The 25,350-nt window shown below is 48.4% G+C and overlaps 11 protein-coding genes across 11 annotated transcripts; 5 read left to right on the top strand and 6 right to left on the bottom strand.

Annotated features, from left to right (window-relative positions):
• The first annotated feature begins 316 nt into the window (after nt 1-316).
• BDW43DRAFT_225719 (N-glycosylation protein-domain-containing protein) lies at nt 317-1,362 on the top strand. Its single transcript, XM_032039457.1, has 4 exons — nt 317-592; nt 698-753; nt 810-957; nt 1,022-1,362. Exons 1-4 carry the CDS (start codon nt 488-490, stop codon nt 1,271-1,273), a joined length of 561 nt encoding a protein of 186 aa, XP_031903654.1. The 5' UTR covers nt 317-487; the 3' UTR covers nt 1,274-1,362.
• Nucleotides 1,363-1,982: 620 nt separating this feature from the next.
• BDW43DRAFT_297850 (SUI1 family translation initiation factor) lies at nt 1,983-4,143 on the bottom strand (the record flags this gene model as incomplete). The annotated part of the gene is made up of 9 exons (XM_032044461.1): nt 1,983-2,131; nt 2,190-2,282; nt 2,402-2,476; nt 3,490-3,510; nt 3,576-3,673; nt 3,802-3,818; nt 3,880-3,911; nt 3,976-4,026; nt 4,107-4,143. The coding sequence occupies 9 exons, from the start codon at nt 4,141-4,143 to the stop codon at nt 1,983-1,985; spliced, it is 573 nt and encodes a 190-aa protein (XP_031903653.1).
• A 2,705-nt stretch (nt 4,144-6,848) lies between these two features.
• BDW43DRAFT_307832 (mediator of RNA polymerase II transcription subunit 12) lies at nt 6,849-12,001 on the top strand (the record flags this gene model as incomplete). The annotated part of the gene is made up of 8 exons (XM_032046330.1): nt 6,849-7,458; nt 7,523-8,120; nt 8,172-8,376; nt 8,427-9,349; nt 9,398-10,274; nt 10,330-10,627; nt 10,682-10,908; nt 10,961-12,001. The coding sequence occupies 8 exons, from the start codon at nt 6,849-6,851 to the stop codon at nt 11,999-12,001; spliced, it is 4,779 nt and encodes a 1,592-aa protein (XP_031903652.1).
• A 553-nt stretch (nt 12,002-12,554) lies between these two features.
• BDW43DRAFT_225498 (uncharacterized protein) lies at nt 12,555-13,906 on the bottom strand. The gene is made up of 5 exons (XM_032039455.1): nt 13,435-13,906; nt 13,184-13,361; nt 13,022-13,120; nt 12,917-12,969; nt 12,555-12,855 (listed from the first exon to the last, which is right to left on the bottom strand). Exons 1-5 carry the CDS (start codon nt 13,799-13,801, stop codon nt 12,674-12,676), a joined length of 879 nt encoding a protein of 292 aa, XP_031903651.1. The 5' UTR covers nt 13,802-13,906; the 3' UTR covers nt 12,555-12,673.
• Nucleotides 13,907-13,913: 7 nt separating this feature from the next.
• BDW43DRAFT_266119 (uncharacterized protein) lies at nt 13,914-16,235 on the top strand. Its single transcript, XM_032040842.1, has 5 exons — nt 13,914-14,224; nt 14,286-14,514; nt 14,600-15,029; nt 15,084-15,626; nt 15,687-16,235. The coding sequence occupies exons 1-5, from the start codon at nt 14,129-14,131 to the stop codon at nt 15,784-15,786; spliced, it is 1,398 nt and encodes a 465-aa protein (XP_031903650.1). The 5' UTR covers nt 13,914-14,128; the 3' UTR covers nt 15,787-16,235.
• Nucleotides 15,912-17,127, bottom strand: BDW43DRAFT_225475 (cytochrome oxidase assembly protein SHY1). The gene is made up of 3 exons (XM_032039454.1): nt 16,777-17,127; nt 16,189-16,701; nt 15,912-16,136 (listed from the first exon to the last, which is right to left on the bottom strand). Exons 1-3 carry the CDS (start codon nt 17,021-17,023, stop codon nt 16,027-16,029), a joined length of 870 nt encoding a protein of 289 aa, XP_031903649.1. The 5' UTR covers nt 17,024-17,127; the 3' UTR covers nt 15,912-16,026.
• Nucleotides 17,128-17,185: 58 nt separating this feature from the next.
• On the top strand, nt 17,186-19,013 carry BDW43DRAFT_266114 (UBX domain protein). The gene is made up of 5 exons (XM_032040841.1): nt 17,186-17,301; nt 17,400-17,452; nt 17,518-17,636; nt 17,700-18,768; nt 18,823-19,013. The coding sequence occupies exons 1-5, from the start codon at nt 17,223-17,225 to the stop codon at nt 18,856-18,858; spliced, it is 1,356 nt and encodes a 451-aa protein (XP_031903648.1). The 5' UTR covers nt 17,186-17,222; the 3' UTR covers nt 18,859-19,013.
• A 1-nt stretch (nt 19,014) lies between these two features.
• Nucleotides 19,015-20,124, bottom strand: BDW43DRAFT_266109 (uncharacterized protein). Its single transcript, XM_032040840.1, has 3 exons — nt 19,807-20,124; nt 19,476-19,728; nt 19,015-19,404 (listed from the first exon to the last, which is right to left on the bottom strand). The coding sequence occupies exons 1-3, from the start codon at nt 20,040-20,042 to the stop codon at nt 19,372-19,374; spliced, it is 522 nt and encodes a 173-aa protein (XP_031903647.1). The 5' UTR covers nt 20,043-20,124; the 3' UTR covers nt 19,015-19,371.
• Nucleotides 20,125-20,748: 624 nt separating this feature from the next.
• On the bottom strand, nt 20,749-21,791 carry BDW43DRAFT_225424 (Sas10/Utp3/C1D family protein; the record flags this gene model as incomplete). The annotated part of the gene is made up of 3 exons (XM_032039453.1): nt 20,749-21,339; nt 21,388-21,554; nt 21,610-21,791. Coding segments are annotated over 3 exons (724 nt in total), but the record flags the coding sequence as incomplete, so codon positions are not given.
• Nucleotides 21,792-21,943: 152 nt separating this feature from the next.
• On the top strand, nt 21,944-23,646 carry BDW43DRAFT_225422 (ketopantoate reductase family protein). Its single transcript, XM_032039452.1, has one exon. It carries the CDS (start codon nt 22,158-22,160, stop codon nt 23,439-23,441), a length of 1,284 nt encoding a protein of 427 aa, XP_031903645.1. The 5' UTR covers nt 21,944-22,157; the 3' UTR covers nt 23,442-23,646.
• On the bottom strand, nt 23,484-25,262 carry BDW43DRAFT_225415 (uncharacterized protein). Its single transcript, XM_032039451.1, has 6 exons — nt 24,947-25,262; nt 24,342-24,878; nt 24,223-24,277; nt 24,095-24,157; nt 23,931-24,042; nt 23,484-23,845 (listed from the first exon to the last, which is right to left on the bottom strand). Exons 1-6 carry the CDS (start codon nt 25,085-25,087, stop codon nt 23,527-23,529), a joined length of 1,227 nt encoding a protein of 408 aa, XP_031903644.1. The 5' UTR covers nt 25,088-25,262; the 3' UTR covers nt 23,484-23,526.
• Between the last annotated feature and the right edge of the window lie 88 nt (nt 25,263-25,350).

Here is a 25,350-nt window from a genome sequence, read left to right as displayed (position 1 = left end):
CTCTCTCTCTATCTCTTACACACATACCAGTTTCCCAATATTTCTGCGCAACGGCCGCATATGCCGGATCATAAGGCTGGCTCCTCCTCGTGATGCACCCCCGCCCTTCTCTCCCCATGCCCGATACCCCCCTGAAGCTGCTCATTTGAGTAATCTCCCTCCGGAATTACGCTCGCGTCTCTTGGCCTCGATTCATAACTTCCCGGCGGACGCCTACGAGAAAGACGTGGCTTCCCCATCTACCGCATCCACTATCATCCCGCCGTCCCTCGACCCCTCCACGCCCGGAAGCCCCAGTGACAATGACACCGAGCAGACAACCGTCCCTTCGGCACTGCATCCGCGAGTGGCGGTCATCTTGGGGGTAGACCGAAAATGGTATCTACCTCTACTCATCTGTCGTGCTCTGAGCACAGTACCGGCAGCGTGGTGGGGGCTTCGGTGCGCCTTCACCTTCCTGGCTGAGTTGCTCTACATCCAACCGGGAATGGGGCACGAAGGGTGGACGGCGGCGATTGTCGATAGTATTAATCAAGAGTGGGATGTTGAAAGAAGATTCCGGGTGACTGAAGTGGCTTTGGCGATTATGTGGGTATGTACAGTCCTACCTGGTCAGGAACATGGATCGCTATTTCAGCATCTTTCGCCGACCACTTCAACTTCCATGCATATTGAACTAACGGCCGTCTACTCTTAGTGCTGTGCATCTGCTTACCTTTCGTATTTTTTTGCTGATTGTATGATGTCTCGATGGTTCGTTTGTGTCCCTGGCCATTCTATACCTTAGTCCCCATACTTATGCTCTACAGGCTTTTGAATTATACCCCGCCGGCTGTTGTTATTCGTCTCCTCACCACCAACGGGTTGATTGCTTATATATCTTCGTGGGTCCTCTACCTTTCAGGTGCTTCTTCGGATCCTCGCCTTCTCCTTCCAGCCTGGGTATCCATCACAACCGTAAGTCTTACCTTTCCTACCCTATTGATGAATTACATAGCTAACGTCTTATTCCCGGATGGAGACCCTCACATTCCTTTACCATGCCACGCAAAACCGCGCCATGATCAAGCGCGAAACAGCAGCAGCCCTTTTAGTAGTCTCCGTTGCGAGTTTCGTGAGCATGTCCTCGCTTCTGCTGCAGTTACATCTGACTCGGGAGAATGAACCGGAGGTTCCGATCTTTGTTATCACACGGAAGTTATGGGACTGGGCTGTTGCAATTTTCCTTCGCATGCGGGTGGCAGATGATCGAATTGGGGCGCGCGAGTTGTGAACGATGTCTTGAAGCATATGCCTTAGTTCAAACCGAGCACATGAAATGAGAGACCAAAAACCCCTTGCCTATTCATCTACCTTCCTACTCATAGATTCGTTCATTACGTCGAAGTACTACTGGATTTTTTTTTTTGATATTCGCAGAATATTGCATACATCCTATTCTGAAAAGGATAGTGCTGTAACGACAAGTTGAGGAAACAATGTGGAAGACGTAGAACGTCAGTGGAAAACGAGAGATCGGCCTTCACATTCCAGGCAACCTTCCATCACCCAAGTAGAACGTCCGTCTGATGAAAGATCTTCCGACACGCATTCCCCTCCAGTCGAGTAACGACAGGATAAGAAGCAAGAAACAGAAGAAGAACATCTATGCATGTATTGGGTATCTACCAACGCCTCGTTCCGTCATAATCCCATTCCGAGTATAGCAGTCGAGCCAACAGGCCCGCTCCCATCAATCGCGCGTCGCAATTGTTGGGATCATATTAGACAGTGCATAATAACGACAGACCCAAGTCCAATTGCCGGACACCGAGAGTTGAATGTAAAAGACAAGAGGCTTAACCGAACCACCTAGATGCTGCGATTGCGGACGATGCAATGCAGAGTTAGACGAAGGATAGGCGATACATGCCTTCTATCCAACCACTCCGAGGGCAAAGTAGACTGGGAAGAAGGGATCGGAACGGGGCGTGGCGTCTCCTTTAGAAACCGTGGACCTTGATGGTCTTGGCATCCAGCTCGAGACCCTCCTTCTTGTCAGTCAAGAACTCCTGAACATCTTTACGCTGATCTCCTTGCAGCTGAATCACCTCGCCCATCTCACTATCGGCGACGATGGTGCCATTGCAAGCTGGAAATCCGTCAGCAGTAGTCCTTGAAATTATAATAAACATAGAGAAGTAGCTTACCGAACTTCTTCTTGATCACCTTGAGGATCTTCTTCTGGTCGAACTTCTTAGGCAGACCCTGAACGGTAGTCAAGGTTTTTCGACCATTGCGCTCTGTATTGACAATGTGTGAGTCACCAGTCTCCGAGACAATGAGGCAGTTCGACGTTCAAGGGGGAGGACAAGAAATAGAATAATAAATAAACAGTAAAAGTAGCGACAGGAGGACGTACGCTGAATCCGTATGTGGATGTAATTTTGAGACTGCTTGGTCTCGCCGGTGTCTTCGTCAGCTTCGGCGAAGGGGTCTGTGGACAGCACGTGTTAGCCTCAGGCTGTCAGGACGTACCCCGCCAAAAATGCCATGCGCCACAATACGACGACAAAGCCGTCTGCAGGCAACACAAGCCTGATTCTGCGGCACAAAACCACTGATAAAACTTGCTGTAGCGACATCCTCACTCGTCCAGAGCGGAAGCAAGCGTTGAGGGGAGTCACCGATCGAATAAGGGAGGTGGCAAAATGGGCTTACCGAAGGTCTTGAGGTTTTCGATGGACATAAACTCGGCCTTTTCTCGAAACTGGCCCTTAAAAGCGGTTATAGTATGAAAGAGAGGGATGAGAGTTAAAACTCTGGGCAAGTTTAGCGATCGCGAGTGTTTGTAGGAGAGCTTAGCGTTGGATGTGAAGGTGGTTGTCAAGAAAGAAGGTTGTGGAAGAGAAAGAGCCTTTTGAGGGGCGCGACTCGATTTAGCGCCGTTGTGGGGGAAGGCGGTGAACCAGTGACTAAGCCCCCGTTGCTCATCTGCTTGCTTCCAGATGATCGACCAAACTGGTACATAAATATTGCCATTACTGTACGTATGCTATATATAGTGTGGCCAGAAAGTTCCCTATTTTTTTTTATGCTTGGACCCCCGGGATGTGTGAAACTATACATAACTCAGGGATAATAAGCAAACTGAAGAGTTGTATTAGAGTAACTATTGATACAATGCCACGTGATCGTGATGCACTGGAGGTGGCAAATCCATCACCACATGGGCGTGTGGAACTTTGGGTATTATTCCTAACTTCGAAACTGTCCTACCCCATTCTTTCAAGCAGGGACATATAGAGGGTATCGAATCACACAATTAAACTTCTCCCAATAGATCACACTGTCGGCATTTTTTTAAGGGGAAGGGGCGGTGGTGGCAGCACCTGCCCGTGCGGCCGGCGGAGGCATAAAAATGGGGAAGTATGTCTGCGCGATATAAATTAGAACCAGAACCAAATCCAATCAATTAGGCAAGAAAAGACTGGCAGGAAATCTTGAGACGTACAACAACCAACGCCATCACTTTATAACCACGTCAATAGTTAGTACATATGTTTGTCTTAGTATGTGGAGACAGGAAGACGAACGGGACATGAAAACGGACATATACGCCGGCGTAGACGCGGTCCTCTTCTGCTCAGGTGTTTCACCGAGCCAGGATTGAAGCGAAAAGACGAACGAGACCCTGAGTTTCACTTAAGACATGTTCACGATTAACGGGCAGGGAGCAGCTTACCAGCCGATCATCCTATGTACCAAGGGTTTGTCAGATATTAAATCCCTAGTAGCATGGATGGACATGGACTATCTCACCTATTACGGGTGAACATCTACTGTAAATGTCAGCATCCCTGCAGCGCGGAACCATGAGCGATGTAGACGTTAACCTACCGCAGCCATGGGCATGGTGCTGGACATTGCGCCTATGCCAGACCGTCAACAAAGCGATTCAAATCAAGATCTTCAAATAGGAAATCAATTATATACCAGACATATCGGCATCGTTCTTGCTGACGGGCGGGTCGACATAGGGGATGGCTGGAGTCGGAGATCAGATCAGCAATTAGTGACTGCGCTTTCGTCACACCGGTTTGGAGGGGGATTTGAGGTTAACAAACCGAGGTCTAACCTCCGCATGTCCTTTTTTGACGCCATTCTTAATTTTGGGAACGATTGGTGCTACTGTGGTTGCGATGCTGTCAAAAAGATGAACTCACCAGCCAAGCGGTCGTTGACGCCAAGAACTAAAGCGGCAGTCCGTTTATTGGCCAGTCTTTATCTCCAATTCTTTATCTCCCGCGGTCGGAAAAACCATTAGAAAGTACTACTACACACGGAGTACTACTAGAGTACTAGTAACTCCGTAGGTGTATTATGATAGGGATTGGCCTTTTACTCTCCTGGAACTGCTTTTCTTACTTCATTCTTGCCTCATCTTTCGTTAAGACTGGTTCAGGCAGAGAACATGAAAGCGACAAGAGAAAAAAAAAATATTTGGATCTACATTAAGAATCGCCGAAAACACTAGCACGGCTTAGTCGAGTGTTAAGGAACAACGGAAACCGAGTTTGGCTCAAACTCGGAAAAACAATATCGAATGACTCCGTGGATTGGCGAAGGTCCGAGCATTAGGTACTAGTACTAGTAAGTAGTGGTCTATCAGGTAGCCATGTCTTGTTGCCCAGATTGAATATATTACTAGTATGCTTGCATAAAGTTTACATGCTAGTAGGCAAGGCACAGATACATGATAGCGGATCGGGATTGCAGAAGACTTGCTTTGTTTCTTAAAACTTCATTGTCTTCATGCAGCTATACCATGGAAATGTTTGACAACCAGTAAAACAAGTATGTAAATTGCGTGACAGCCAAGGTAGCACTGCAGTCAGGAATGCTGTGTGGTGTTGGCATGGGCCGAATGTCCTATGGCCGGGGATTTCAGCGTCAAGGCTTACGCAGCGGCGGACTGAGCATTGACTTCTTTAATCCCGTTACACTCAACTCTTATGATTGGGGGGGTTGCAACAGGGGATGTCTGAGGGTAACCCTAGGTTTTTTTTTTTTTTTTTTTTTTGAGGGAAATCATATATACCAACGAAGAAATATACAAGTGGAGATGCGGGGAGGAGAAGGTAAATCAGACAACCACATCATGCCACATTGGGGGATTGTCAGGCGGAGGAGGAACTAGTTTAATATCTGATGGTTCATGATCATCTTAAAAGTAAACAGAGAGTGGCGGAATACGGTGTGAATGGATCGGCGGCTCCTTCTCACCACACATTACCTTTCAAAACACACGGTTCGAGAATATTTCAAAAGGCGAAAGATGGGCTTTGAAGGTGCAATTTGGATTGTCCTAGATTAAGTGGTATTAAAGGTGAACTAGATAGATCGTAGCCAATGCAGACGATAGATATCCCGAATGGGATGCAAATCATTGTCACTGCATGCTAGATACGTACTTACAGTACATGTACATACTAACAATAATACCACTCATCCATGGGAATACAGCCCCAGAAACCGATTCCGGAGTCAAAAGATCTATTTCCAGAGGGGGACGAAGGTTTTGTCAATGCCAGCACTGTCGGAAATTGTTACTCATCATTGTTCATAAGATAACTCTGATTCTGATCTGGGACAAGAATGGGGCAATATGGAGCCCATCATCTGATTGCCAAGAGGAACCCCATTGATTTGCCGGAGAATCCGATGAATGACCCTTTTTTAGTTGGGTAATATTATTGTCTTCAATTATCTCATCCTGTCATTTGCTAATTGTTTAGTATCCCTTTTCCTTGCTTTCTTTTTTTCTTCTTTCGTTCCTCTCTTTCCTTTATTCTATTCATTTTTTCTTTAAAAGAAAAGAAAAAGGAAAAGAAAAGAAATAGCTATGGAGCACATGGGAGATAATCCATGAATCTATACTATTTGGTTTGCGGGTAAATTTTATAGAGCTCCATATCTTTGGAAAGAGAGTATTTACCCCGTAGTTATCTAGTACTTTTCTAGTACGTATACGTACACATACATACTCTATTTGATTAGTGATTATGAGATTCTAGACGGTATATAAGCAAAGCACGAAGAGAGAGAGGGAAAGAATGCGGGAAAAAAGAAAAGAAAGAAAGAGAGAAATAGGAGAAACATGATCGATCACAATCTAATGGTGCAATTTCTTTTTTAGACTCCTAATAAGGTTAAACAAAGAAAAAGTACAATATTCAAGCTTCAAGACGCATTCGGCATACAGTAATACATCAGTAATGGATCGGTTACCCACGCTGCACTAATCCATCGTTAATTACCCGTCATCCCGGTACCAATCCAAGTCGCCCCTCTTCCTTAGGAAACGAACTTCCCATCAACTCCGGACGGTATGGATACATCCTCCATACTCATACCCATAACCAAAAAGACGGACTGCCAGTTGGTCCTTACGTTATCTGGAGATCTTCCCTATCGTCCGCCGTACTCGGCTTTTCCCCCAATCTCATCACCCTTCTTCCTCTTCTCCTTCTTCTTTCTGTTCTTTTTCCTTTTGTTCCTCGGAATCAGCCTTCCCCAATCAATTTCCCGTCCTTATCATCCGTTTGGGTGCCTGGCGACATTCAGGGCCGACTGCTTCGTTCCCTCCTAAGTCTGCACTGATTATTCCCCGGCCTTTAACCACTTTGCCGTCCATTTCCGACTTCTCTCTGGAGGACTGGCAGGAAGAGTATACACAAAGCTCGGAGGGGGTTCTTTCGGTCGTTCCTCTGGAGAGTCTTCAACGATTGTTTGCGCGTGCTCGAACCGAGTCTATCCTGCAGTTCCAATGACCAATCTCAGGCGCGGTGATACACCATGAAGCTGAGATGATACCTCATTCTTCTGCCGGCGTCCAATCGTGGGGTCATCCCCTGCGCGCCGTTACCAGCGGCTCTGGACGTGTGGATGCATCTCAAACCGTGAGACCGTCTGACCCTCAGCCCGAGAAGCTACCGACAACTGTACCGCCGCCGCAAACTAGACCGCCGGCAGTCATTGACCTTACAACGAGTGGTGGTGATGCGCAAGAAATAGAGCCCCCGCCAAAAAAGCTTCGGTTGGATCTACCTACGGCACCTTCCGCCCGAGATGTGAGCCCTGCGCCGGGGAGCGGTGGAGAGCTGAGAAGTACGCCAGGAACGGGGGGTTCAAAACCTTCGCTCTCTTGGCGCAATCGGCCTGTATGGTCGTTCCAGGCTATGCTATCAGAGGTCCCAGGGAGTAATGCGAGGAATGAGGAAGATGCGGCAGCTGTCACGCAGGGAGGAAAACCAGCATCGCCGCCTCCTTTGCCCGGCTTGCCTTGGAAGTATGCCCCCTCGGAGTCGTTGGGAAGTAATAATTCAACGTCACGAGCCTGTTCGCCCGGGAAGGAAGTACAGACGACCCCCTATCGTATTGAGATACCTTCAGTCGCACCTGTGCTTAAAGGAGAGAGTAAGTCCCCCGCCGGGTGGTTTGTATACACAAGGAATGAATTTGACCAGGAACCAACATTTAGAGGTTGCGGATTTCTCACCGTGGACTGGAAATCACCCTGAAGATGTCCTCAACGAACAGACGGCAAAGCAGGGGCACTATGACCGCACACAGGTGTCTCAAAATGAGTCAAACACCGCACGACCCTCGTTATACGCACAGTTGAAACATCGCTCCGGTTTGCAAATGCTTTCTTCCGTTTTTGCTGCGGCTCTTGAGAAAAGACAGAACCATAGCCTGGTTACGGCGCCATCGACCTTCAAACCCCCACCACGGGTGACCCTAACAGATAACAAACGCGAGGCCTGGCTTCGTGACCTGGCAAATCCGTCTGTCCCCTTACGCAAGTTAAGTCGAACGATTCCCCACGGCATCCGGGGAAAGGCTCTTCTAGATCAATGCCTGAACAAAGGCATCCCAGTCGGCCGAGCTGTGTGGCTGGCAAAGTGTGTTGGTGCTAACGAAATCCGTGCGTTCAAAAGAAAAGGCACGAGTGGTACACTAGCGCTGGGCCTAGAAGCAAAATGGGTCCGTGACTGGACAACGACCGTTCAGCACTTCTTAGAAGGTGTAGTAGGTACCTGTGGGTCTGCGCAATGGAAAACGAAGATGACATATGCGTACGTATTTCCACTCAGCTTTCGTGTGATTTGTGTTCTAACAGTAAACAGGGTGAGCTTGACTGCTCGCTTGTTCTTTGAGCGTCTACTAGACCACGACCAGTACCTTGGATGGTTCTTATCCTCACTGGAGGCTGCGCCAGTCAGTACAGTTCCAGTTTGGCTTTTGATGCTAGGTATATATTGGGATAATCTCATGCGGTACCGGAAGCGTGGGCGACGGCTCGCCGAGTTGCTGGTTGAGAAGTTACGCCAGGTAGGCGTGCCGACGTTGGTTTTTGATATTTTTTGTTAATGCAACGGCAGGTCTCCCAACCAGAAAATGTCGGACCCCTGCAGCCCCTCGTGGATCGATTATCCCTTTATATCAGGAGACTTGTTCTCGAGCACACTTCGTCAGCCGTTCTTCCGAGTTCTTGGGAAAAGCACAAAGACCTTATTTCTTCCTGTCTGGACTTGAAGGACAATATCCACAAAACGATATTTCAGAATCTTTCCGAACGTAATTCGCGGCTGCAGCTACCCAAGAATCATCAAGAGACAACCCAACGATCACCACAACAACGTGTGATTCAGTTATTTGACTCTATTCGCTCCGCTCATGATATTTCAACTGCCTCGGTTGCATGCCTGAAGACGATAGAAGATAAAGCTGTTCTCATTTCCAAGCTTCTCGAGTGGGCGGCCACTCCGTTCCGTTATGGTCTTTGCCGTGTATATACTGGCGTCCGCCTTCTGCGGAAGTGGAAGGCATCTGGGGTCGATATTGACTCATATATCCTTCCTTTCCTTGCTGAGGTTCGAATGACTAGCACATTAAACATGGAGAATATCTACCATATCATTTCGGAGCTAGTCCGATCTCAGACATTCTCTGTAGGTAGGTACCTGCAGTGGCTGATGGCAAAAGGTGTCACGAGCAGCTCGCAGGCCGCATCAGGCGAACTCTATCTCTTAAAGCAACTACCTCCCAGTCGACTTCCGGACCATATGCGCAATCTTCGCAACACGCTCCTCTATCAGGCTGGAATCCCGGTGTTGCAGGAGGAGTCAGCGATCGCAGAGCTTAAACTATCGATTTCTCAACGCCTACCCGCTATCTTCGGCGCTGAGATGGGCAGTGCGATGCCCAATGAATCGTCACAGCCGAACCCCACTTGGGCTGTCAAATCTGAAATCGGGCAGTGGATTCGATGCGGAGTTGCTGGGCACTGTCGCGATTCACCTAGGTAAGCCTTTCTGGTTTCTAGTGGTGCTGTCTCAGCTAACAATCTTAGGAAATTGTCCGGCGTGTCCGTTGCAATTGACTCAGGTGTATCTGCTCTCACTCCCGATGAGTTTTATAGGATTAGGGAGATCTTGGAGACCTTTGGTGATCTCTCAATGCTGGCAGATATACTGAAACAAGCTACACGCTGCAATGATGACGTTGTCCTAGCTTCTGTTGCCGATACAATCAACTATCATTTTGATTGTTTCTGTGTAATTGGTGCCACATCTGATCTATTCAGGGGTCTTGTCGAGTCATATGCTCGTCTGAAGAGGCTAGGCACTGCAAGTTTGGACTTGCTTTTTTCACTCATTGAACTAGGGCTCCGACTACCTAGTGAATTTAACACCGTGGCTCTCTTGCGTCAGGATCTTACTCGGATAGAGAGCAAATCAGCTTTAGCAGCCCCCTCCCCGCTCTCGGACAGCATTCCCATAACACTCACTGATGTCGATCCTGCATTCCAGGAGAAGTTGAATCAGCTTCTCTCATCTGGAGGTGGCATGGACGAGTCCACAATGGATACAGTCTTCTATTCCCTTATAAAGATATTGGAAAGCAGTGAGGCAGCCGCAAAGCTGCCCGCAAATGAAACCGCTAGGTATCTAGCTTATGTGCGGCCTTTCCATCCGAAGCATTTCGACACTATGTTGATACGATGGATTTGTGGGCTTCTGAAATCCTCCACTCAGCCTATGTCTCGAATACTTCCCCCTCTTATCGGAGTTGGGTGCGTCACTATACATGCTTTTGTGTTTTTGGTGAAAAAGCTGTTGAATTCGGGAGAAGTAGCTGCTGTAATTCCTAACTTGGCCGGATTGCGAGTGGACCTGCTTCAGCTTCTTGTTCCACCGGGGTCAGAGCAGTGTAGATATGCTGATATGGTATGTATCTTCCCTTGTGTTCTTTTAGAGCCTTTCTCTTAACTAATTTGTGCAGGTTACATACCGTTTCCATCTTGCGCAACATGAGTTCTTTGCGAAGCACCCCCAAGAAACGCTTGACATCATTTGCGATGCGGTTGCGTCCGCCCATTCGGAAGAGCAAATAGCTGGACTCGTTCCAGGACAGCCCGACATCACAGGTTGTGCGATTAAATTACTCGATATCCTTCTTACTCAGAATCCGGAAGTCACGGCCCAATACTGTCTGCAAGGCTTTGTTGGGAAGCACTCGGTATCAACAAGCATCTTGCAGAGGGCTCTTGATCATCTCTTGCGCTTTGACGCGCATGCTGGTAAGCCAAGTGATTATCAACTCGCTGTCCTTATTTTACTAACATGCCGCTAAGGTCCACCCTCATTGTCCGAAGCTGAAAGGGTCGTCCGTATGACTGATGACTTTTCCCTTCCGTTTTGCCAGTTGAAACTCCAGATGCTTTTCAACGCAGAATCTGGTCAAAATGTAGGAAATGGTATCGTAGATGTGATGTTCAAGGCCGCTGTAGAAGATACCCGTTCAAAAGGATCGAATTGGATTGGTTTTGTCGGCCTGATGAGCCAAGATGTAATAAGACAGGTACGGAAACGCTGTGGTCACTTCAAGGTTTCCTTCTAAACTGACTTTCTAGATTCGAGAGCGTGCCGAACGAGCTCTCTTTTCAATACCATTATTTGAAGAACATCTTGATGCCCATGGACCCTCGACCACAGCCAATAATGCCAAGTCTCTAGAGACCGCGAAGTTATACCTTACAATTATCGAGAAGCTTGCTTACAGCGTACCTGATGGAGGTGTGCAATCTGTGGCTCCTGTTCTTGTCGAGAGAATGGACCTTCTACTCCACAAGCTTGTCATCATGCAAACCCATCTCAACAATGTCGCTACGAATAAGCACAGTGCGACTACGAGTCAAATACTTCAGTCCCGGTCGAACTTTGAGAGGGCACTCGCATTCTGGTTCTCTGCTTTACTACGGATGATTGTGATACATCGAGCTGCATTTAACGTACCATCTCTGGCGCCTAAGCCCAGTAGCCCGCAGGAGCAGTCTCGCTTACTGATCTCGATTCTTTGCATATCGCTTGCACGTCTTCCGGACAGCGTGATACGACTTTTCCCGGCAGCTGACTATTTCCCTCACCCCGTACCATCTCAGGGCTATCAGCCCTGTCCAGGGATTCTGCTTCAGACCCATGCGTTGGACGTTGCAGCCTCGCTGATCGACACATTCCCAGATGATGCTCGGCAACAGTGCGCCCGTTTTCTCAAAGAAAAATGTCCTCCCTTCGTTCAGTACCAAAACGACTCCCGATTTATCTACCTTCTCGGCCCCATGAGTGATTCAGCATCACTAAATAGCTTACAGCCTGCTTCTCTTCCATCACCTGCAGCTGGTGGTTCTACTCCAACTCCAACCCCGTCGAGCGCTCTGCCGGGTGGTCTGTCTACTGCACAAACGCCTGCTACAGCCCCTGCAGGTACCTCAATGGGACTCTCTGAAGGCATTAATTGCGTCGCCAGCCACCTCCGCCTTCAATACCGGGGCCGTGTTATGGGACCCTACCCAGTACGCCCTTGGGAGCTCCTTGAAGATGCAGCACCCATTGTTGGCGTGAACGATACCGCAGTCAATCTGAAATACTTCGATGCTCGGCGAGTCCGAGCTTAGATTTTCTGAGCGGCCTACGTCTCCAGTTTTCTTCATATATTCGTACATAGTTTTCCTTCTCCTGATTCCGGGTTTGTTCTTGTTCGCCGCTTGATACCATCTCCACCTGCATATAGCTTTAGCTTTGCCTCTGATCATGAAACATGATTACACCCTTTGACGCGATCACACATTCAGTTCTGCCATTTTGTTTTGTCGTCATCATCGTCCCTTTGCATATTCGATGTCCTTCCAAGCATTGCGAGACTCTTTCAGTGACTAGGCCTTTTGGCGACACATCTAGCTGCAATATTTTTTATTTTTTTCTCAATTTTATTTATGGGTTATGTATATAGAGAGGGTCTGGCGTATACCGGGTGGGTAGTTCATAGCATATGGGTTAGCATTGGCATATAGTCTCAACAATAGCATCGTCTCATGAATATAAAGTTTCACGGAGAGCATTTACCATTGGTAATTTTGACCATGACTTTGATAGCCCGACATAGAATACATACGGTCGAGGCTACATTTATCTGCACTTGTCGGCAAACTCATACGGGAACAAGTGTATGTATGGACGTAGACCGATATTTGCATGTACGGTATCACTACCCAGAATAAGTCCAGAAAGCAAATTATTAACACCAAGCCTTGGTTAACGCCAACCACATTATACATCAATGTAAGTACTTAAAAAACGAGGATCTGGATTCGCTTTTCCTTCGTTCCATATCGTTCGCGAAACTCAGGTCGCGTCAGCAATTGCAGAAGTGGAAGATGAGTTTCCTTCATATCAAAGATACCACGCTGCTTCTGATCAACGTAAGATCCATCAATCACAATCCGCTGTAGTTCGTCAAGCTTGAGGGAACCTGCGGCAGTTAGTTTTTGTTCAACCTGCTACACGAACGAACTTAATTCCAAGATACATACCAGCAGTAATTAAGTCGGAGATACGAGCAGGGGTCCCGCCTCCGATGGCAATGCTAAACAATAGTTAGTCTACTGGCATTGGAGTTGCACTAAGGGGGAACATACCGCGATCGGTCTAGAAATTGCTTGGCTTCTTCCAGCTTGATATGCTTTGCAAAAAGCTTGCCAATAGGGGATTCCTTAGTTTGGAACGTACGGAGAGCTCTGTAACGGAATAGTTAGTACTGATGAATCCCCGATACATAGAGTTCATCTGCTTGAACTCACCTCACTGCGTCGGCCGCTCGAAGCCCGGAGGGAGAGACCACCAGGGTGTGCGGCGTGCCTTTCTCTACTGATGGTTTCGAGAGATCAGAGCCTTTAGGGCTGAAAGCTTTCAAGAAAGCCGGAAGATTCTCAAGCTGTCTGGGCGAGTCGAAAGATGATGTGTCCAGAAATGAAGATTCTTTGTACCGTTAGACTCAGTCTTGTGAAACCATAGGGGCAAAGTCTAGACTTGGAGCTGGGCAACAACGTACCTGGAACGCTCAGATCACTCAGTTCAACAGCTGTCAGCTCCTTGTTGTGGCGCTTGGCCTTCTGCATGAAATGATCCGCCAACAGGCGGCCGTCCATCTTTCCGATGGCTTCATCAATCCCACCTTTGGTCTCAGTTTGCTTGGTGTCCCTCTGCTCTTTCTGCGGAGCGTCCTCTGTCTTGTCTTTTCCACCCTTCTTGTTGGGCTTAGGTTTGCCATTCTTTCTTTTCTTGTTACTAGGTCCATCTGCATTGCCGCTGGGCGCAACACCAGCTTTGGCCTTTTTCGAGGATTCCTCAGCTTGCCTCTTGCGCTTCTTGTCAAGTTTGGCCGAAAGGCCGGATGGATTAGCAGCTTCCGCAGGCATTTCCCCTTAGTCCTCTCTTTGACCGATCCACAACCCAAGAAGAGAATTCAATGGTCGAGTTCCAGCTGTGTTGATTATCAGACCTTGGAATTCGCAGCAACTTTTTTATGCTGAGTCAGACGGCTTATCGATAACAAGTTCACTTATCGATTTGATCTCCGTCAACGCGCGTTTTCTGAAAACAACCCCTCTGGTGAATTATTGGCATGCGCTGAAGTCTTCACTCATCATCGCATTTTCTCAATAACAGGTTTTAAACTCTTTACGATTGCTCTTGACCCAGTTTGATGAATCATCCAATTCCACTTTATCCCATACAAAACATCAATGTCAACAACCCCTAACCCGCGTGGCCGCCGGTCACTGCGAGACTCCGAGGTTTCGGAAACATTCACTCCAATAGCAGACACAACGCTGACAGGAGTGAGTCCGCTATTCCTCCTCTATCGCAAACTTGTGCATGCTAACTAGTAGTCTGTTGCAGCTTCAGCGTCTTCCCATTCATACCAAGTATCCCCTCACCCCCAGCAGGCTCAGTTCAGCAACCCCGTCGCGACGAACGCCACGGAACAGAGGCGCTGCGGCTCCCTCAACGCCTCATGGATTACGGGCGATGCAGCGCCGAGCGGCTAATACACCTGCGCGTGACCGTAGGAAAAGCGGGCGGATGCAGAGGGAGACGACGTTTGATATTCTACGGAATCTCGGTAGAGGTAGGTGATCCAGATAGTTTTATGTTATGAGCATGCTATTTGCATACAATGAGTGCGATAGATATATACTAAATGCAAATGCTAGCTCTTGCTCCTGTATCACAGCCCATTGGTTCATCGCCGCAAGAAGAGAAACCGGAGCCCGAACCAGAGCCCAAAAGAGATGAGATCGACGAGCTTGACAACGAACCGGAGATCGAACGTCCACGACTATCCTTGCCTTTAGAAGAAGTAGAGGAACAGTACGAGGCGAGTCCGGAACCGCGCCCACCCAGGCTCTCTTTAGCGTTTGAGGAAGAGGACATTACGGTCGAATACCCTCGACGGGCTACTAGCGAACATGATAGAGCAAGATTGTCTATGATGAGTTTCGGTAATCCTCGCCTGAGTGAGAATTTCGGTGACGCGACCCGGTTAGAAAGTGACTCGGAAGATGATGAAACTGGCATTGAGCATGATGACAATAGGGAGAACCCAGACGAAACTGTGATGAGTCAAGGTGCCTTTGATAGAGGGTGAGTGGCGTATCTCTCATTAACCTGCGGCTCCTTTGGCTAATATAGATGCAGAGGAGATACGGAAGACCTTGGGAGGTTCAATTTTGACTTCAATTTTCCATCTCCCCCTCCGCCTCCAGCGAATAATATGGACGAGCCTCTCAACGACGACGAAGGATTCGAGCTTCCGCCCGTTGACCTGGCACAGGACACAGCTCCAATGTCAGATGACAGTGATGATGCCGGCATCACAGCTGGTGATTTTGGTCTGGATCTCAACCTGCCATCCCGTGCCTCTCTGAGCGAAAGTCCCGGGATCATCGGTGGAGGGTTGCATGATGAAGACACTGTCATCGTACAGGGGAAACAAAAGAAGCTCTCCCGGCACGGCATTCCTATCCCCAATATGCCATCAGGAGTGATTAAAAAGCTGGCCACCCGGTTTGCACCAGCGAGGGCCGGATCTAAAGCGAAGATCAGCAAGGCAACCCTGACAGCCATTGAGCAAGCAACATCGTGGTATTTTGAGCAAGTCGCTGAAGACTTGGCAGCGTATTCCACACATGCTGGACGTAAGACAATCGACGAGAGCGATGTTACCACCTTGATGAGACGGTGAGCTAGGACAATCCCCATGCCCCTTCTTTTAGCTATGCTGACCCGCCTACCTGCTAGACAACGCCATCTTAACAATTCTACGACCATTTTCTCTTTGGCATCGAAACATTTACCCAAGGAGCTGTTACAGGACATGAGATTGTCAATGCCTCCGTGAATAATATACATAATACGTATTCTGTACCAAGCAAACTAAACACCACCGATGGTCGCAAACAGAAAAAGAGGTTGACAGATATCACCAATTTACATTCTGACGGACACGACGAGTTGCCTCATTAGGCCTCTTACGGATAATCATCCACAGCATGATTGATGTTGCCAAGCACAACCCGTACCTACTCAAGGTAAGCCAGCAGTTTCGATTGCAGGATATTGGGGGTAATTCATCGAAAACCTACCATGTGAAGATGTACTGGCTGTGGTTGTTTCTCAGATTCACTTCGGCGGCGCGACCGATAGGGATACCCTTGCCGCTTCTGTTATACCATTCAACCAAGTCCGGGACTAATGGAGTTAGTGTCGATCGTGTCGGTCCCCATACTAGAGATAGACTCACTCATAGTCTCTTCAATCCACACTGGCTGGCTGCCAGTAAACTCTGCCATCTGTTCAACGTCAGGGAAATAGAATTTTCCATTCTCCGGACTATTCTCCGGTGTAAACATGTTCTTCTTCCAAGGTTCCCGTAGCAAGCCTTCAACCGTGACCTCCCCCTGTGGAAGACCATCAGCCCTGTCTTTCTGGTCCTTCATCTTTCTTGAGATCCAGCCTCTGTTGACCAGGACAGTACTCTGCCCTTCCCCCCTCTCGAGTGGAGTCACAACGATGAAGCCATCCTCACCCTCGTGCATACGAGGGCCAACCAGCATCTCCTGGTCGTGCCTGAAGCGTCCCGTAGTGTAGACCCGTCGGTAATCAAACTCAGAGATCGCGTGCGGATCGACTTGTGGCGGCAGCGGCAGCGGAGGTTTAACAAGTCGGTCTTCATATTTTGCTATCAACTTGGTCTTCCAATCGAGACGCTGGATTTGCCAAGTCCCGAGCGCGAACGAGAGAATAGGAATTAGAGCTATATTGGGGAATACATCAATTAGCGTCCGGCCAAAATTCACCAGCTATTGGTCTGGCCATCTTGCTACCGTACCTAAAATAATGAGACCCGGTCCATGTTTACGACCTGTCCGAACAATTTGTGCAGGCTGATCCACAACCGACAGCCATCGCGGGTCATCAGCTAGCTGCCTGCTATAAAAGCGAATCTGTTGACGGCGACATCTGGCGCAAATCGAGTCCACTTTAAGGGCCATCCGGGGACCCCGAATCGACGCGGCGATTGGCGGCTGCCATGAAGTTGCTGCGGTCCGTTGCAAGACCGAAAAGATGGACCGCATGACCAATTATCAATTTGCTCTTATCGAAGAGCTAATTGCGGTTTTAATCTGGGCGAGGGAAAGGGTGTAAGAGAGCAGCAACAATTCGAGCTAAAGTTGAATTGAATCCCGAGGGGCTCGTGATCGGCAACGGCCTTCTTTTTCCCCCGACGGAGTTAAAAGGTATCTACCGCTGTACAACAAACAGCACTCGCTCACCATGTTTTTCTCCGGAAGTCTGCAGGAAGGGATCGCTTTGGCGGTTTCTCAAGCTAAAGCGGTAATATGTTTTGTTCGAGGTGCGATACTCATGAATGCATCCAAGCATCCATCCTTCTATACATCTAACAAGCTCCACCGTTACCCACACGCTAACCAGCTGAATGAACTCGTACAGATGACGAGCAAACAAGTATTCTCTGGGAAGAGGGTTACTTCGCAGACAGCGAAGTATGCATATCATATCACCGATTTTTTTTTCCCGTATATGATCACTAATCGGCGGCGAAACACAGTTCGCGGACTTAGTCGCGTCGAGATCTGTCCTGTTGCGACTCACCAAGGATTCTCAAGAAGCCGGGTTTTTGACTTCCTTCTGCCCCATTACGAAGTTCCCTGCCGTCATAGCCATTAAGTATGAGTGGAGAATTCTTCCTAGGTGTTAGGGTCGTTGGACGTTCGATTGACTATCGTACAGGAATGGAATGTTGCGGGAATATATTATACCGGATATCTCGAAAGAAGACTTTCATAGTCGGCTAAAGGCTGTCTTAGAAGACAGTAAGCCGGCCGACCAGGCAAGTTCGAAGTTGCCTGCCCAGGGTACCCAGAGCCATGCCACTAGTTCATCTACTGCTTCTGAGACTACACCACGGTCTGAACCCGCCTCCTCCCCTTCTGTTGATGCTGTTGCCCCATCGCGAGCTTCAGCTTCAGCTGGGTCGCAAAGAAGCAGACCGCAACCTCGGTCAGCTCAACAGGGCCACAACAGCCTACATGCCGGCCGGAGTACATATAAGGTGGAAACCCCTATCCACGCACAGAAGCCTCAACCAAAGAAGCAAGAAGCAACTCCGAAACCACAAGATAAAGTGAAATCCACAGATAGTACAAAAAATAGCGAATCAGAAACGAAAGCTACAAAATTTCGTGCACCCGCCGAAAGCAGTAGCACGCCTGCAGAGGAGCGCAAGCCACAAACACCAGCGCCACCCAAGCAATATCGGCTTCAAGTGCGCCTCTTTGATGGGAGCTCTATCCGGTCCAGCTTTATGCCCTCCCAGACCATCAGGGGACATGTCCGTCCTTGGATTGATGAACAGTCTGCGGACGGAAAACGCCCGTACAATCTCAAGCATATCCTGACACCTCTACCGAACCGCACGCTCACCATCGCCGAGGAGGAACAAACTCTGGCAGAGCTTGGAGTCGGCTCGACAGCGAACCTGGTAATGGTTCCGATCAATACGTATACTGAGGCATATTCGACGTCTGGGTCCAGCTTACCCGCTCGGGCTGTATCATCTGCGTATGGTCTTGTTTCCTCTGCCGTTGGCACTGCCACGGGTCTAGTGGGTTCCTTCTTTGGCTATGGCCAACTAGCATCAACTACGTCCGAGGCCTCTCCAGCTAGCACATCTACCCCAGTTTCATCTGGTAACAGTGCAGCCAGGCCACGGCCGTCTGCATTCAGAGGCCCTATCATCCGAACACTAAGGGACCAGCGTAATGAGCAAAATGGTAGCCAACTTTATAATGGGAATCAGGTATGTAATCTGAACATGTATTATCAGACTAGTTGGGTCCGCTGACATGCATAGCTTAATTTTGAGCCAAGAGACACAGAGAGGCAATAGGAATGATGCTAGCTAGTTGATGTAAACTAAGCCCACGGTTTTAGTTCTAATTTTTGCTGCCTGATTGGTTCTTTCTGCGACTTTAACAGCGATAGCGTGCTACGTATTCTTACATCCAAGACATTCGTTAGATTGGCACAATTCACGTTTACTACAAAATCCTTGAGGAGCCTGATCTAGAAGCTGGACCCTAGCCTTGCTCTTTTCACTACCCAGTGTATACCTGCTCATCAACCAGTATCATGAAGAGTGGAATAGTTGTTGTCTTTAGGTATTCATCTGTCTCTATCTCAGGAGCAAATCCCGTGAATAAGAAATATAGCAAAACAAAATAAAAAAGTTCATCAGTTCAACCCCGACTGAATTAGTATACAGTAGAGGAATATTACGCCGCTATGCAAACACAGTCCAATCCAAACATAGCACCGTCCCGATCAAATCCACACTCAACCGGCTTCAAACCCAGAACCCTGCACCAAGTATACCCCCGGCGCGAAACATAAAACATTAAATTTAGTACGGCTTAGCAGCAGCCTGGCAAGCTTTCTATAGAACCCGTTAGTACTTATACCCAGAAACAACCTTAGAAAGGCTTGTAGGGAAGGGCAGAAACATACAAGCTGGTCTAGGTACCACCCGCAAATGCCCATGTTACCCTGGTTCTCATCCATACACTGACGGAAGTTGCGAATGTCTGTCTCGCAGGCCGGGTTGCCGTAAGAGCTGTTGGTGGTGTTGCTCTGCCACAATCCGGTGTCCATGGGCTGCGCCTGTGCAGGAGCCGCCTGTTGGGTTTCGGCAGGGGCGCTGGAGCCACCGCTGAAGAGGCCGCCGATGGCGTGGCCGATCGAAGAACCGACTGCGACACCACTGCTTGATGTTAGTTTTTTTATTTTTATTTTTTTTCCTGATTTCTCTCTCAGTCCGCCAGGCATATGGAGGACTTACGCGGCGGTAGAGGCCATCTGGCCGAACAGGCCGGGTCCGGCGCTCTGCTGGACAGGAGCGGCCTGGGGAGGGGGATGAGGATAGGCCTGCTGGGGAGCCGACTGGGGGTGAGCAGCGGTCGAGTGAGGCTGGCTCTGCTGGGCTGAAGGAGCAGCGGCTGGCCTGGCGGGAGCGGCGGTAGGTCTGGTAGGAGCGCTGCGCGCAGGGGTAGGAGCTCCGCGGCGTTGACGAGGCATTTTGGTTAGTGTGGATGAAGGTTTTGTTGTTAGAGAATGAAGGGAGTTATGTATGGATGGGGAGAGATAGAGATAACTTTGCGAAGGCAAACGGATGGTTATATAAAGAAGACGCTCGAAAGTCGGCGGAGAAGTCGTCGAAAACTCCGTGCTGCTGCTGATTTCCTCCTCGCTGATTGGTTGGGTGATCCGCAATGGCACTCGGAACGGCGAAAACCATGTGTGGTACCCGTATTACATGTGGTAATATATTATTTGCTTTGGGCCTGGTATTATATCTGTATCTTGTGTTTTCCGGATACCGGGATTCTCTTCGCTGTGGCGTAAAGTCCGCCGGACTTTAGATGATTATCTTTATACCTGGTGACTCTTCATCTATGGGGAAGCTACTCGAATTTCCATGCTTATGACTCATTTCTACACCTCTCCCTCTGATCCTGGTCCTGATTCACAGACTGGGGCTTACGGGGAGGGGAGGTTGAGTTCATGAGATCTTAAAATTCCAAGTTGCCATTTTATTTATTTAGTTGACTAGGGTAGGTTCTATAGGATCGAGCCCATGGAGAGGCCCTATATCCGATGGATAATTGACAGAGCACCACAGGAAGAGTCAAACCCAACCCAGTGGCTTGCGTCCGCGCTGTCTTAAGGTATCCTCATAGTTCATGCGTGTAAAGATGCATATTGCGGCGAAGTACTGAATGAATAGGACTAGAGAAGGCAGCCGTCGTTAAATGAAAGCGCCTTTATCATCTGTTCTGAGGGAAAGGCATAACGGTCCCAGGACGTATGCTTGCTGTTGGAACTGACGGCTCAATGAGCCGTCAATGCAAACCCTAAGATCGGAACCAGCCGATCATAACGACACAGTCTTCACCTCTTCGACCATTAAAAAAGCGGTACGATCCGGTGATTAGATTACTCATTGGGCCATCCTTGCTTTCCGGGTTTCTTGCTTCTTCTTTCTCCGTTCCTTTTTCTTGTCTTTATCTTTACGACCCTCCTCGCTGCGCTTCTTCTTGGCCTTGGTGGATTCGCGCTTGGCACTTTTTTCTACTTTCTTCTTTTTCATCTTCTTCGCAGAGTCTTCGGGTTGTGTCTTTTCTGTCGGTTTTTCACCGCCATCGGATTCACTGTCTGAGTCGGATTCCGATCTGTTCGCAGGGCTCTTCGATGCGCTCTCAGGGACTGCCGCTGTAGCCGCCTTCTTAGCTAGTAGAGATGCCTTCAACTGGGCACGCGCCTTTTCTTTCGCTTGTTGTTCTTTGCGCTCCAGATCGATTTTGTCATTTCCAGCCTAGCGAAGTTAGCATTCTCAATCTTTTACATGTTTAAAAGCACATACAAGACCATGCTTAATGAAGCGGCTTGCAGCCTGCTTGTCAAGTGTCAACGTCCGCTGCTCCGGCTCTGTTTCTAGCGCCTTAATCTTGTCAAAGTATTGTTTCACTCTGGTTAGTTCTCGGAACACAGGGTGCTCTTTAGCATTAACGCCATGAAGACGTAGATAAGCTAGGGGTAGATCAGTAGGCCGCAGGTTGAAAATTTGAAGTCGAGGTTTCCGTACAAAATATGAGAGATTCCAAGGCGTAAGTGATCAGAACGTGAAATTTTGCTTTGTCCAGAACAGGAAGCTTTTTTGACGTCGCAGCCACAGCACTATTCAGGACAGGGCATAGAGCTTCATCCAGATCGTCGATATGATCATCCAGCTGCTCAAGCAGCGGTAGTAAGTCAGTTGCATCCATCTTGTGGATAACGATTGTAGTTCTTCCGGATAATGATTTCGTAGATAATCTCAAATTTTTATCTGCAGGCGGTGTGAAGGGCGGTCGGGAGCTGGGCCATGATCTTATCAATTTATCGCGTCGCCTGCGCACATCATTGATCAAGTTAGCCTTGTTAGGCTCTGGTTGCTTACCGTGTTCTTGGACCGCTTATTGAGGACTCGTTATTCTATAATGCGAAACTAGCTGGTTTCTGCGGCCATTGCTCAGACTTCAAGCGTCCCGACGACCATCCTCCTTTGCATATCACGCCATCTCTCTCAAAGTGTTGTTCCCAACAGGACGCCGTCCGCTTTTGCGGACTGGCATTTCCCAATTCTGCCTCGCTATGGCAGGCGATGCCCAGCGTGGTCTCAATGTTCGTTTCCTGGCGACATGGCACCAGGATGCCGACGAAGCGTCAAGAGGCAGCGGGAAACGCCGGCTGTCAGGCCGCATACATATTCTGGGCCTTGGGAACATTGGTACATTCGTTGCTCACTCACTGGCAAGCCGGTCATCTCCGCCACCTGTTACGCTTATGATGCACACGCCCAACCTCTATAGGTCCTGGCTGGAGAGGAAGAAATGCTTAGCAATCAATACTAATGGCCTGGATGATATAAAAACGGGCTTCGATGTCAATGTATTGAATGATAAGACATGGCTTTCGGTACCGTATTGGAACCAGGATGGTACGACGGAGAATGGCAATGAAAGCATTGATGAATACGCCCAACAAGCCGCTACTGATGGAGCTTCGGCCGAAGACGAGCGGATTGAATGTCTGATCGTCGCCGTCAAAGCGCCAGTGACCGCAACGGCTATGGAGTCTGTCAAGCACCGTCTGACGCCTGATTCAACAGTTTTGTTTCTCCAGAACGGCATGGGTGCCATCGATGAGGTTAATGAGAAAGTTTTCCCGGACCCCCGGTATCGTCCGCACTACATGTGTGGTATTATCTCTCACGGTTTGGCGCGGAGAAAAGAGCCATTTCAAGTCTCTCACACCGGTGTTGGCACAACTATCTTGGGCTCTGTTCCACTGGCCGGTGCTGTGACCTCAACAAATGAGGGGGATTCGAACTGGGCCCCAAGCACCAAATACCTGTTGCGCACATTGACGCTCACCCCGCCTCTGGTTGCTGTTGCGGAAACCCCTTCCTCCCTCATACTATACCAGCTTGAGAAGCTTGCAATGAATAGTGTTATCAATCCTTTAACAGCTATAATGAACTGCAAGAACGGTGAACTTCTCTACAACTACAGCTTCACGCGCATTATGCGATTGCTTCTCATCGAGATCTCAAGCGTCATCTGTGCTCTCCCCGAGCTGCAAGCAGTTCCTGGAATCGAAAGTCGTTTCTCTCCCGAACGACTGCGAATGATGGTTACGCAGCTGGCAAACAAAACTGCAAAGAACCATAGTTCCATGCTGCAGGACGTGTTGTCAAGGAAAACCACGGAAATTGAGTACATGAACGGTTACATCATACGGAGGGGCGAGGAACTTGGCATTAAATGTGTGGTGAATTATACAATCAAACACCTGGTTCTCGCCAAACATCTACAAACAAAACAGATGGAATCGGGTGCCATTCCGATTGATTTGCCCCGAGAGCCCAAAATGTGAACCTACTCTCACATCTGTATACATATAATAAATTCGACTTCGTGACACCATGCGCAAGCAAATCCACTTTATTGAATATATGGATCTAACAGGAAACAGCTTCCGAAGCCTTGGCACATAGGTCCCTGATTTGGGTCCATCGCTTCATCAGCATCTTTATCTTTTGCTGATCTTTCAACTCCGCTTGGCCAGATCCAGTTTTCTCCAGAGCAGTGAATGTCTTGTCCACTTCACCCAGATACGCTCTAATCCACTGTTGGATGATACCCTCCGATTTCTTCTCATCAACACCTTTGGTGGAGTAACCGAGGACATAGTTTCGCCAGTCTTCCAATGGCATATATTTCATGCATGCGGCAATTTCAGTGCGATAGCACACGCCAGTGGCCGTTAACTGGTAATTACTGAAATCATGGGTTAGGTATCGATGGGATTATCTTAGGTAGGAGAAATGTAATAGATATAACTATTCGGATTTGGTGAACATACCCGTAATACTGTTGAAAATCTAGTTCCTCTTGAAGCGATAGGCTAAGGTCTTTGAATATTATATCGTCGAGGTATAGAGTTTCTGACTCATTCTCGTCGAGATAAAAGCCGTCTGCTTAGGTTAGTTTGGCGCCACGAAACAGGAAGACATGATTGATTCTCACATTCAGCAAATAAGAAATCATTAGGATGAGGTCCGTAGCTCATATATATCTCTTCTCCTTCGTCTGCGGCACACAAAGTCAGAAGATCTTCGGACTGCCCCAAGGAACGATGACAGACCAACACGTACCATAGTGTTTGATGGCTCGGAAAACATATTTCTCACCATCGAATTTTACATTGCACTATATTACCCAAGCATTCAAATTAATGTTTAAGGAAACCCACATTACAGTTGCATCGACATACCGCAACATCGGAATGATTAAAGTAGTCAGCAAAGGGCAGTAATGCCATAGCATCATTTCGATCTTCCGGTGGTTCCTGTCCAGGCAGCAAGTAGAAGAAGCTTCTTGTATTGACGATAAGCCAATGATATGTGAACGTCTCCCGGTTGGTACCTGGGAAAACAGAAACAACAATATTCCACGCCGCACGCAGCCTTTGTTCCTGCTGGGAAAGGAGGTTCTGATGAGATGTCTCGTACTGAAGCTTGCCCTGCCGGCTCTGTATACTACTCCAAAGACCTGAAATGGACGGTGGCAAGTAGTTTCGCAGGGACTCTGACCATAAAATCGGCATGCTAACTTCAAAGTCTTGCCGACTAGGCCAAGTCTTTCTCCACATCTCAAATTCTTTGAGGTCTTCTTCGTTGCCATTCGTGAGAAATGCAGCGAATAGCGCATGAGTGGGCACCCCGACTGGGAACTTGCTGGTGAAAGATGACGGGATACGCTCAGAGGTTAGCATTGCCTTCAATGGTACTGTTACTATGGCTTCATCTTCCTAAATTAAGGTAAGCATGTGCAGCTTCAAATCACAATAGTGCTGATGGCCAAGTAACGGTGCCATACCTCTATATTTCGTTTGGCTATCATTCCCAAGCCACGGCCGCCGAACCGCGCGGGCCCGACTCCATTTGCGATGATTCCCTGAGAGATAGCCCACTCTGTGAAGGACTCATGCTCCTCTCCAGGCCACCAGTCTGGCTTCATTATTGCGGGGAATAGTTGAATGATCGGCGGGGAAGTATAACTAGGAAAATGGAGGGGGGGGGGGAAGTAAAAATACGTAAAGGTAGATTTGTTATAGCAAAGTGAACGCAACCCTTATACCTCCTATAGAGAACCAGCCATTGGAATATCCCGCACGGTTCTAGTCCGCCAAATTAGAATGCTGAGACCTCATATCTAGAAAAATGCAGCATTGTAGGGCTCGGCGATAAAAGCTTATCGATCTTTATCAGTGGTACGGCACG

This window comes from Aspergillus alliaceus, assembly GCF_009176365.1.
Source record: "Aspergillus alliaceus strain CBS 536.65 unplaced genomic scaffold BDW43scaffold_7, whole genome shotgun sequence".
NCBI lineage: Eukaryota > Fungi > Ascomycota > Eurotiomycetes > Eurotiales > Aspergillaceae > Aspergillus > Aspergillus alliaceus.
This window is presented reverse-complemented; position numbering and strand designations above follow the sequence as displayed.